The sequence below is a fragment of the Strongylocentrotus purpuratus genome, unplaced genomic scaffold, assembly GCF_000002235.5.
Source record: "Strongylocentrotus purpuratus isolate Spur 01 unplaced genomic scaffold, Spur_5.0 spur5_scaffold_1, whole genome shotgun sequence".
NCBI lineage: Eukaryota > Metazoa > Echinodermata > Echinoidea > Camarodonta > Strongylocentrotidae > Strongylocentrotus > Strongylocentrotus purpuratus.
In genome coordinates, this window is record NW_022145594.1 from 46,596,442 (window position 1) to 46,609,310 (window position 12,869).

A 12,869-nucleotide genomic window follows, 5' to 3' on the forward strand; every position below is an offset into this window, starting at 1 on the left:
GTGCCGTGGTATAGTGCACTATACCATGGATGGCTTCACAGTTCCATCATAGCAATGTTATGTTTGGTCACATGATGCTTTGTTGACCAATCACTGAACAGGATTTCATTGATCAAAAATATAATGCTAAATATACTTCCAAATAAATTCATCAGAAACATCCTGGAGCTACTAATACGCAGCTGAGAGACTATCTGCAATAGTTTGGCCAACAGGGATTAGACCTCCCTGCGTGGTAAGAGGTGATTATCTCATCAAATAAGCTCTCAATTAAGATAAGAAAAGGGGGACCATGGGGGACCAATGGGTACCACTTAGGCATTGTTTGCTACATAGAGGGCGCTAGCAGCTACAAGTAGTGCAGTCCCGCTTTAAAGAGCATTTTGTGTCTTCTCTTTAAGACAGTATTAGTGATGTTCTTCTCCACATCAGAACAAATAGTTTGCAGTTTAGACTTTGGGAAAAGGACAAGACAACTTTTACTGACCTTTACACTACCTGTACTGATATTCTTATTTTCTTTAATTTTATCCAGGTGGGACAGTGAGCGTTCGTACTTCCTAACTTGCTATTATTAAGAACAATCAACACAACTTTGTAGAAGACTTAGTAATTATCTAATCATCTGATTTTGAGTCATCCAATGATTATTTCACAAGAGATGGTCTGTCTTCCCTATTTTGAAAGCTTTTTGGGCAAGAGCATCTAGGACCCCAGAGCTTCCAGGGCCCTAAAGCGGGCCCTGGACCCCAGCTAAAGGGACTTCGCGTAATATGTATTACCTATATATTTTTTTTTATTTCTTAATATATCTTGAGGGCTTAAAGCCAGAACTGTCTATGTCCATTTTTTGTAAAATTGAGTTAAGTCCACCAAAGTATTGTATATTCATTTCAGTTTGTGTGCCAGAACTCATTCCGTTATTAATGGTCATAAAAAGATAAACATGATTTTTTTTTTTTATTTGATGTACATATTTATGTTCTGTTATGTATATTTTGTTGATTTATAGGTATCCTGTCGAGGTTGTTCTCGAGAACGGCGAATCGCTATTTATTAGTGATGAAATTCTTTTTGACTTTGGTGCCCAGTCGCCACTCCAGGTGAAATACAAGGCCGCCCTTGGGGAATAGTTGAAAGCATCACTGTAGATCAAGAGTCAATAACAAATTATAATAAAAGTCATGATAACAAATGATAAAAGTTATTGAAGAATCTGTGGGCACTGATTGTTTGTGTTTTGAATGATCTCCCAAAATGAGAAAGAACACTTTTTTCCAGTTTCTAAAAATTCTATCACATGACAGACAATAACTGGAAATGAAGTAGGAGAAAGATATATCTGTGTTATGTGGATCATTTCATTAGGTTGAGACATGAATGTGTCATTAAATGTATCAGAAGGTTTTCTTCTTCTTTATATAATATTCATATCTGAGTATTGAAATATTTCAAGTGGTTTTCAGTCAGGAAAGTTAAGCTTTCACAATAATATGATTAAAATAGTCGCTCTGACGTAAGAATTGATTCAGTGTCAGTGTTACATCATAAAATCACATTTTCTTTGTTTTTCTGGTACTTTAGCAATAGAAAGGAAATCTGAGTGCTTATTTACATCATTTTATGTGGAGCACAACATTTCTCTATATCAGCTGCAAGTCACATGGACCATTGTTGAGGAAAGCCTTTCCTAATTCTGAGGAGGTTAAGAAGTTTTCCAGAGCAAGGACCAAAACATCTCGTCTTGTGCGTGAAATGGCCAAAGATGAACAAGGACAGATTGTTTTAGCCACGAAAGCACGGCCATTTGCAATATCAACTGATGGGAGTAATGTCAGCAAATTTTTTTTTTGGTCATAACATAACCATTTTTTATTTATTGTAGCGTAATGTTAGTGATGTAAATGTAAGTGTTAATATAATCGTAATCATCTCACGACAATCATTCATGTTATTTTAAAAAAACACCTCAAATCCTGTAAGCTTGAGCTAGCTATGAAGCAGCTTAAGCAATCAAAAGTATGGAGGAACAATGGACGCCATCATAGATGGATGACACGTACAGGGCTCCCTCATTGTCAGAGCTGGGCCAGGGCATATTGTGAGGAAGAAGGATTGACAGCTCACACCAACGATGGGTTAGAGTACCAGAACAGAGCGTTCAAATACAAGTTCCTGGCAGATAATAGTTGTCAAACAAATGTGATGATATGTACCTTTGTAGTCTGATTAATTTGTAAATTACTATGATCATTTTTTGAATTATGAAACAATTTGTCTTTAATGTATATTTTGTTATCTGTATTGTATCTGCATGTGAAATGTGAAACCAATAAACTCAAACTCAAATAGAACTCCCTCTTTCTAGGATGATATCTGCTCTCCTTATCGAGCATCTGCCAGACCGAAAAAGAAAGTACATTATGGCTAACAGCAAAGCAAATTCAGCATGTGGCAGATCGTACAGCAGGGAGGTTCCAGACTACGTACAGAACAGGCCTCCAGGATTCGTAATGCACTGCATGTCGCAACTGGAATCTGCACGTTCCCTGAGGGAAAAAGGACATTGAACGAACCGATGAACAAAGTTTTGTGGTTAAGAGTGAAATACTGATGGGCGTCGGCGGTATGCCGTCACTTTGACCGATGCCTCGCTTACTGTGAATGCATGTATCGACTAAGATCAAGATGACCCTGCAAACATGTTTGCAATCATGCTCAGTGTAGAGGGGATGTCCTTCCCGTCCAACTATTTTGGTTTGCCATTCCATACGCTGGGCAGCGAAGTTGAATCCTTCATAGAGTTGTGCCACTCTTCTTCCCAAATGGACAAAATTTGTTAAGGATCTGTTGATGATTTTGAGTTTGACTTGGCTACAGATGTCACTGGCAATCACTCCATAGAGGAGGATGAATCTGTCCAACAGGTCAAGCAGCGTCTTGGTCTGAAGCATCTCAGGTGCTATTTACTAGCATCTAGAAAGAAGATTGATTCCTCAGAAGAACTACCAGATGTAATGTCTGACATAGCATGAACTTCTCTTGAGAGAAACACAGCCACTGAAAATAAGGATATTATCATTATCAAGGAGATACCCTGAGGGATACTGAACTAAACCTCCCAAGGATCATGGTTGCAGATTTTTTAACCCAATAAGTCTTGTCTTCATTATATTATGTCTTGTAAAATTGTAAAATTTTGTAAAATTAGTTTAGTTTTGATCCATGCACATGCACATTTTTATTGCATGTATAGTCAAAAGTCCTCCAGAGAGCGTCAACCAACTTCCAAAATGGCTGACTATCAAAAGGAAGAAACTGTCAAAAAAGAAAGTTCTTCAAGTGCTATGGCTTAATATATGGCTTACTAAAAGCCAATGTCAAAGGCGCTTCAGAGGCTGATGAAGAAAAAGTCTGGCGCCTCAATAAGGTGCTGGAATCTGAAGAGTCAGGGGTGCTTGAACCGGGAGGCGGGATGTCACGCGCTGACTCAACATCCCGCCACCGTTGGAGAAGCAGTAGGGCATATCCAGTGGCACCAGCATGTGTACCGGGCCAGTCTGATATGGTACAAATTTACAATGATCTTCGTAGCCACGAAACTCTGATTAGAGAGGTGCGAGAGAAAATGGATAGAGCTAGTGCTATGGTGTGAGACATACAGCAAAAATGTCATTCAACAGACTGCTTTTTGAGAGACGTTCACCAGATATCAACTGATTATCATAATGAGGTACCTGATTCTTGCCTCCGCTTTAATCACATCTGGAACTAAGTTTTTTTGAGGCATAGAACATAAAGATATCTGAAATAACCTGGATCTAGGCATATCGTGTGGAAGAAGGATTGACAGCTCACACCAACGATGGGTTTGAGTGCCAGAACAGGGTGTTTAAATATAAGTTCCTTGCAGATGGAACATCTCTCCCTCTTTCAGGGATGATATCTGCTCTCCTTACCGAGCATCTGCTAGACTGAAGAAGGAAATACATTATGGCTAACAGCAAAGCAAATTCAGCATGTGGCAGATTTTACAAGAGGTTCCAGACTACCTACAGAACAGGCCTCCAGGATTCGTTATGCACTGCATGTCGCGACTAGAATCTGCATATTCCCAGAGGAAAAAGGACATTGAAGAACTAGAGAACAAAGTTCGTTCTCGAAGGTCTTCAAAAAGCTTGATCACGTAACAGCTGAAATTGCATCAATCAATCTAAAGTCAACGAAATTGAAGGGGTGGCTGACTTCAATTCTGCAAAGGTCCTGGAGATTGAGAAGGTTATTATCCCTGATGGACGTTGAGAATGAGAGTGGTGAGGAGGAGGAGGAAGGCATCCTCGCTGTTTATGAAGATTGAAGACATTCAAAACTAAAAGTACTTTTTATGTGTCTTTTGCTAGTATGCACATGCTTTGTTCTATGTTCATTTCATAGATTTCATAGTACTTCTGCTGGGGAGGAACAGGATATCACAGCCATGGAAGTGGCGTCAGCTCTTGATCCGAGGCATCGTGGGATGACCATTAACACAGAAGAGACAAGGGATGGAATAAAGGGGCTAGCACGCCAGCTTCTGCCTCCTCAACCCATCGACGCCGACATGGCCGACGATATCCAGGCTCGAAACAACTCGCTGGACTCCCACATCACGGGGGAGGAGAGGCAACAGCCAACACAGCAGAGCAATGTCGACGAGCTCGACGAGTACTTCCGGTCAGAACCAGCGAATTCGACAACGAACCCAGTAGAGTGGTGGAGCGACCACAAGCGGCAGTACCCGCGACTAAGCAAAGTCGCCCGACGATTCTTGACGGTGCCAGCTACTTCAGTGCCGTCGGAGCGTGTCTTTTCCACAGCAGGACGAATAGCCAACAAAAAAAGAACATGCCTGTTGCCAGATGATTTGAACATGTTGATATTCATATCCCACAACTCAAAAATGGGCAAAAGTGGCTAGCTAGAGTCCAGGCATAGTGAAGGTTTCTCACCACATGGTTAGACCCTGCCAACAGGAACTACCAGTATTATATTGACAATATGAAGCAGGAAGTTAACAGGAGGATTGTTTCATATAAAGTGTGCAGTAACATCTCGCGAATACCAAGGACGTTAAATGACATTCGTTTTTGGAAGGCTTCCAAATCTTTTTCTATAACAAAATTCTTTATTTTTTTACTTTCAGCCAGCTCCAAATTTGCAGGTACCAAATGGGGATGAAGTCAAGTGATGGGAGTGACGTGACAAAGATGGACAACTTTCTTGCCGTGCTAGCATTTGCAATTAAGAATCATAAAACTGGAGTAGCTCTTCAGGACCTCATAGACCAGGGGGGTGTTTCACAAAGATCCTAAGTTGAACTTAACACTAAGTTGGACTTAAAAATTATGGACAGCCATTGGAGCCTTAAAATGAAATATATTCAAAAGCAGAAATTCAAGTATTTTGGACTTTTTATAAATTCCACAACAAGAACATGAAATCTCCTTGATGATAGAAAATATGAATGATTTGAATCAACATTTTATGCTTTTCAAAATAAGTTTTACCAAATATTTTCAAAGATGCTAATGGCTTTCCATAATTTTTAAGTCCAACTTGGAGATAAGTTCAACTTAGGATCTTTGTGAAACACCCCCCTGATCAATCTTCACTGCCCACACTCTCTCCCACAGTCCAAGTACCTATTCAGCAATGTGTTCAATAGCTATAAAGACATATGCCAGTTTCATTTTTACTGTAACTGCATGAAATACTTGGGGAAAATGGGTGAATTGCCAGAAAGATGTGAGAGATGTGGAGTTGATATTGATCAGGATGTGAAGGTAAAAGAAGGCAATTTCTTCTTAACATTTCCGTTAGCTAACCAACTGCATTATCTCTTGGAGAATACTGCAGTTGGGGAGATCTACCAAGAGTTTGTGAGAAACGGTCTCCTTTGCCATCAGGAAAACCTCTCCCTTGCCCAGAACACTGATGGCGATCCAATATTCAAGTCATCAAAGTCGTCAATGTGGCCTGTTTTGTGTATGATAAATGAATTGCCAATGAAAATGAGAAGAGAGAACATCATGCTCACTGCTCTGTGGTTTGGGGAAGACAAACCAGACATGTCTGTTCTTCTCAAACCATTTGTTGATGAGTGTAATGTTCTTTCTTCTACAGGCCTGCAGTGGATGCATAACATATTGGTGTGGAAAAAACATCAAGAGTGTTACCACTGGTGTGCAATGTAGATTCGGTGGCCAGACCGATTCTACAAAATTTGGTCCAGTTCAATGGATTCTATGGATGTCCTTTTTGTAAGGAGAAGGGGAAATACGCTGAAAGGGCAATGAGGTATCCTTACAAGGATCCTCCTGCAGAGAAGAGAACAAGTGAGGATACCAAACGACAACGTGTCCTGGCTGCAGAGTCAGGCAGAAGTATAGAAGGGGTGAAAGGGGTTAGTGTCCTGTCATTCATGTTGCATTTTAACATCATTTCTAGTTTTGTACCGGACTATATGCACACAGTCTGTTTAGGCGTAGGTTCCTCCCCCCCTTCCCCTACTTCTGGTGCCTATGTCAGTGGGTGACGTCATACACTTTTTTGTCTAGTTTTGACAACATGGCTTGGATTTGAGCCAAGAATGTACAGTGTACATACTGTTCAACATTTTCTTAGAGAAGAGAAGAGCTTCTTGTTGTTACTGTGGAATGTATGAACGGTATATAATTAACAACATTCTGTTTTCAACCAAGCAGTACTCACAAAAGTTTAAGCAAAGTGATTCTGTGATACAAAATGATGATTTCCTTGGGGGAAATAGTTCACTTCATTTCCTTCTAAAACCATGATTGTGATGATGATGATGATGATGAAAATTGTGATGATGATGGTGAAAATTGTGATGATGATGGTGATGAAGATTGTCTCCACATTCATATATATTTTTGTTGTTGTATTTGTATTGTAAATGTTTCTCTTTAGTATGTACGCTATGTTTTGTATTTTATATGTTTGTTTGTTATGATGTTTTTCATTTTATGATGAATGAAATAAAGTTCAATTCAATTCAATTCAATGAGAAATACGTTGGAAGCTGTGGCGGAGGCTGGAGTTCTGGGGAAACTCTCAAAGTGCGGGCAAAAGCGAAAAGGGGGGTCGGCTGAGGAGAATCTGATCCAATTAACTCACTGACTTTCTATAAAGTTGGGCCTATATTGGTAATAGACAGTCATTCCATAAATGACCAGCTGATATTCAGATATTGTTGTTGTCATACAGGTTAGTCAACTTATATCTACATCGGGAGACACAGTGCATGTCCATCACCCGGAAGGGGCTGAGATGCAGCCGGGACGCCAAGATTCAAGGACAAGCTCCGAAGTGCACCCAGCATTGTAAGTTTATAATTTGTTTATTATATCTATGAATAATAATCTTGAATAACCTCATTCTTCCTCTGACCCAACAACTGCAGCATTTACTCCAGTCTACTGAAGTCGGGGAAAGCTGTTCTTAACAGGAATCTGAATCTAGACCAGGATGACATAACAGATATAACGGATGGAGCTTTCTATAGGGAGATGATACACTCTCAAGCCATGAACATTTTTCATTTTTCAGACTCATGCCTCCCTCCAGAGAACCAATACTGGAGGTTCGTTTCGTCAAGAAGCCTCATGACCAGAAATGGGTAACCAGACATTAACACCATTTTCAGGTTCACATGCGCCGAAAGACATTTTTCATTTTTCAGACTCATGCCTCCCTCCAGAGAACCAATACTGGAGGTTCGATTCGTCAAGAAGCCTCATGACCAGAAATGGGTAAACAGACAGTAACACCATTTTCAGGTTCACATGCGCCGAAAGACATTTTTCATTTTTCAGACTCATGCCTCCCTCCAGAGAACCAATACTGGAGGTTCGTTTCGTCAAGAAGCCGCATGACCAGAAATAGGTAATCAGACATTAACACCATTTTCAGGTTCACATGCGCCGAAAGACATTTTTCATTTTTCAGACTCATGCCTCCCTCCAGAGAACCAATACTGGAGGTTCGATTCGTCAAGAAGTCACTTGACCAGAAATGGGTAACGGACATTAACACCATTTTCAGGTTCACATGCGCCGAAAGACATTTTGGACATTTTTCAGACTCATGCCTCCCTCCAGAATCAATACTGGAGGTTCGTTTCGTCAAGAAGCCTCATGACCAGAAATGGGTACACAGACATTAACACCATTTTCAGGTTCACATGCGCCGAAAGACATTTTTCATGAAAACATATTTCAAATGCATACGAATGTAATGATATCAATAAAATGATAAATCATGAATACCTTGAACCAAAATTTTTCTTCCAAAATTGAGCAGCATCTGCCTTTGTGATGCGGTAGGATTCACCGGCAAAAAGTCCATTTGGGAAGAGAGCCTTTAACTCGGCTAAATTGTGACTTAAAATCAGAGACATTCGGTTAAGTTGCCTTCTACATGTATAACTCTCATCGTACATTTTCTCCTTATTGTCTTTGAACAGTTGTATTGTCTGTTTAGCCTTTTTGTTGATGTTGTCAACAAAGATTTGAAGTACTCATTTTCGACAAGGTCGGGCAATTTGTCATCTCCTTCATATTTAGACCAAACTAGTCTGAGATGATGATACCGTATACCTGCCAGTACTCGGACAGCGGTCTGATTATGACGTCACAATGCTTTTCGATATGGAACAAGCGCGTTAGGCCATTATACGCACGCAATGCGCGCAAAAATGGAATGGGGTGCTCTGTGCACGAGTGAGAGCGATTCCCGTTTAGAATTTTACACTGATGGCCGAAATTTTACATCTGAATTTCAACTACTGACCTGTTTTTTTCTGCTTTCATGAGCATGCAGTAACGGTGGTGAGTAAACTTTATTTTCGTTTCAAAATCGTCTTTTTTTCCCGAATTACTAATCATTGCCGTAATTTTAAGGCATTATCGGAGAGACGACACGGGAGATGTTCTCTGCTTCACTGCTGGGCTCTGAATGACGTTTATGGGCGAATTACGTCAGCTTTTCCGTCAATTGCTCGTAAGCTGGTGCTCTATTATAGAAACCCGGACACTACTGTGTACCGTAATATGGTACAGTAAGTGCCGTATACTGTACCGTATATTGATTTACGTCCTCAACGATAAATGTTTTATAATGTAATGAAAGAGTTCATTGGAGATCATGTTAAGTTATGTCTATCAAAGTTAGATCTAGAATCTACATCTATCATGTCAATGAAAACATAGAATTAAGATCTAGATCTAGATCTAACTGTTAGACCTGGACTCTAGACCTATGACTTGATGTTTATTATGGGGGCCACAGAGCGTTTTTTTTTTACGGGGAGGGGGCTGCATGGAGCCCCCCCCCCCCCCCCCCCCCCCCCGGCCCTGTATTATAGGCCCTAATATATCAATTGATGATGATGATGATGACGATGATGATTTTTTTATATAATATTGTAATATTGCCTGAATATGAACTAGATGTAGGGTCTAAGTTTTGTAAGGAGTTTTTAAAATTTGATCCTGCATTGATCTGAGTGGTTTGTTAACTAGTTTTGATATCATGGTTTCGATGATGAGTGCGAGTTAAAAATTGTAGGCCCTAACGTAATGATTCTGAGAACTATTTCAGTTTTCAAAATCTTTAGTGGCGGATCCAGGATTGAAAATTGGGTGGGGTGGGGGGGGGGGGGGGGCGCAGCCGGAAAATTTGAAAAAGAGGCGAAGGGAAGGAGACCGAAATTAGCTAATATTAACATGTATGCCTGCCTATGTTCAATACGTGGTTTAAAAAAAATATATATATATAGTTTTGAACATCAGAATGATTATTATATTCTGCCTTTTCTTTTCAGAAACAAGTTTCTAATTGGTGGCCCCTTGCGAGTCCCTTTTCCGAGTTACCCGTTCTCGGAGATTAACATCCCGCTCACTTCAAGGTAAGAATCAATCACCTCTCTTTATAAAAAAACATAACAAGAAATTAATATATATAGTTTTGAACATTAGAATGATTACTATATTCTGCCCAGTGGCGGACCCAGGGGGCGCAACTGGCGTACGTCCCCCTTTTTTTCCTGAAAACCACTCATGGATTAACATGCATGTTAATATCATATTTTGTTTTATCTACGCCCCCAATTTTTAAAATTTTTGGGGTGCAGCCCCCCCCCCCCCTATTTTCAAATTTTGGGTTCGCCGCTGCTGCCTTCTCTTTTCAGAAACATGTTTTTAATTGGTGGCACCATTTTGCCCCATGACCAAGAAAATTAAGTTTTGAAAATAATACGTCAACAAAAGATATAATTACGTGTTCATCTCAATTTCTTTCCATACAGATGCCGAAGTTCAAAAACTGGAAGCAGGAAGACGTCAACAATGCCCTGAGGAGAGTGGACCTTGGTGAGCTCTCCATACGAGAAGCTGCTACCGAGTATGGGGTTCCCAAGTCTACTCTCCATGACAAACTCAGTCACAAGTCCCCCTTCGTCAGTAAGCAGGGCCCTAAGCCATACTTGACGAGGGCAGAAGAGGAGGTAATTTGCACGTGGGCAATCCAGATGGCCAGGATAGGAATGGGCCAAACAAAGGACGACATCAAAAACGTAAATTTTCATATAAATTATTTTTGTTATTATTGACAATTGAAATACATTTAATAGCAATATATACATGTAGCTTTCCCTTTAAATGTTTCCTTTTCTTTTTCATAACAAGTTTCTCTGAAGTTTCTTTGTTGGACTTCCATGTTGGGAAAAACATTATGATTTAATTTTAGGAATATTTCAATCTTAAAGGGCTATGATGAATAAGTTATGGATATCTGCAGATCAGTATACATCTCCATTATAATATACTCACTGCAGCAGAAGCGAATGAAGTATGTGTGGGTGGGGGGGGGGGGGGGGGTAAGTGGCGGCATATATGCCTATTTATAAGATGGATGTGCACCTCAACCTATTGAAGTAAAGAAAGCGGGTAATACATGATACCAGGCTGATTTACCTTTTGATATCGTTTTGAAGTATTATTTTTTTAGTGTTTCTTTTGGGCCCCTTATCAGGTCCAACCCTCCGGGTTTTTTCGTGATGACATGAAATATTTCACTATGATATTACAGGTTGTGAAACAAACTCTCGACAAAGATGGACGACCAAATCCATTTCCAAACAACAAACCAGGTGGGTAATACTTTAATATTTACATCATTTGTGATAATCTCCAACTTACAAATTTCAAACCGCCGATATTACTCCTTTTTTCTTTTCGAAAAAATTATTACTATCCTGTATTGTGTTCGGTAGAAACGGTTATGTTGAACCAAATTCCTTTTTACCCAATGCACAGATATGCCTTGTTTTGCACATTCTGTTTTCAGATTTTCTTTTTGTAATCCAATACAATAAAATCAATAATAATAATAATAATAAAACTAATAATTATGATAATAATAATATTGTTTCATTTACCCAGGGTAGCAATTTTAGTTCTATAAGCGGGCCCTGCTTAACATAACATCCTGTTATTACCCCCAAACGCTTTGCTAGAAGGCAGCTACAGGTACAATTTTTTAAAGTCTTTGGTATGACTTGGAGTGGAATCGATCAAACCCACGACCTCCCGTCCAAGAGGCAAGGTGAGCTACGTACGGGCGATCTAAACAAAAGTGAGCGAACATGTCATTCGCAATTCCCATAAAGCTCAGAGCGTTCACACACTTGAGTTTGAGTATTTCTTTTCAATTTTTTTTTCTTCAGGAGACACATGGTTTTCAGGATTCCTAAAGAGGAACCCACGACTAAGCCTGAGGACGCCGCAGGCAATCGGCAAGGAGAGGGCCATTGTCACAGCGGGCACAATCAATATATGGTTCGATGAATTTGAATCGTATCTTAAGGAAGTGAACGCCACGAGCATCCTCACCGAACCGAACAGGATGTTCAACTGCGACGAGAGCGGCTTTGCATTGGGGGGGGAAGCGGGAAAGCGAGTCCTGGCAGAGAAGGGAAGTAAGGTAGTACATGTCGTTAAGTCATCTGATAAGAGCCAGGTCACGGTTCTGGCTACTGTGAGCGCGACAGGAACCTTCCCTCCTCCCCTCATAGTGTTGCCTGGCATAAGGGCAGAGTACCATTACGGCCACATGGTGGGAGCACCGAAGGGGGCATTCTTTGGAAGAACCGAAAGCGGATGGATGGACTCGAAGACATTTCTTGGCTTCGTGACTAATTTGTTCCATCCGTTTTTGGTTCGAAACAAGATTCCCCTGCCGGTGCTCCTGCTTGTTGATGGGCACTCAACGCACTAAAGTCTGGAGGTAGCAAGATTTTGCCATGAAAATGGAATCATCCTATATCGTTTGCCGCCTCATGCTACGCATCTCCTTCAGCCTTGTGACGTCTCCGTTTTCAGGTCACTTAGAGAGGCTTGGGAAAAAGTAGCTGCGAAACCATCGCTAGGGGTCAATGGTTTCAAGGCTGCTGGCCTGTACCCCTTTACGAAGGAGTACAAGACCGCCCATCTGTTGCCATCCACTTTGTATAACCTGGCCAGTTATAGTACTACAAGGGACGATCCTAGTACAAGTTTTAGTGACTCAGGGACCCCAGCATCTCATCTCGATGATAGGGACAATCCTAGTTCAAGTTCTAGAGGCCAAGGGACCCCAGCATCTAATCTCGATGATAGGGACAATCCTAGTTCAAGTTCTAGTGGCCAAGGGACCCCAGCATCTAACCTCGATGATAGGGACAATCCTAGTTCAAGTTCTAGTAGGCAAGGGACCCCTTCATCTAATCTCGATGATAGGGACAATCCTAGTTCAAGTTCTAGTGGCCAAGG

The 12,869-nt window shown here is 40.7% G+C and overlaps 1 protein-coding gene across 1 annotated transcript; it reads left to right on the plus strand.

Annotated features, from left to right (window-relative positions):
• The first annotated feature begins 9,705 nt into the window (after positions 1-9,705).
• Positions 9,706-12,440, plus strand: LOC105440922. Its single transcript, XM_030978351.1, has 4 exons — positions 9,706-9,967; positions 10,367-10,633; positions 11,149-11,209; positions 11,786-12,440. Exons 2-4 carry the CDS (start codon positions 10,367-10,369, stop codon positions 12,334-12,336), a joined length of 879 nt encoding a protein of 292 aa, XP_030834211.1. The 5' UTR covers positions 9,706-9,967; the 3' UTR covers positions 12,337-12,440.
• Positions 12,441-12,869: the final 429 nt, after the last annotated feature.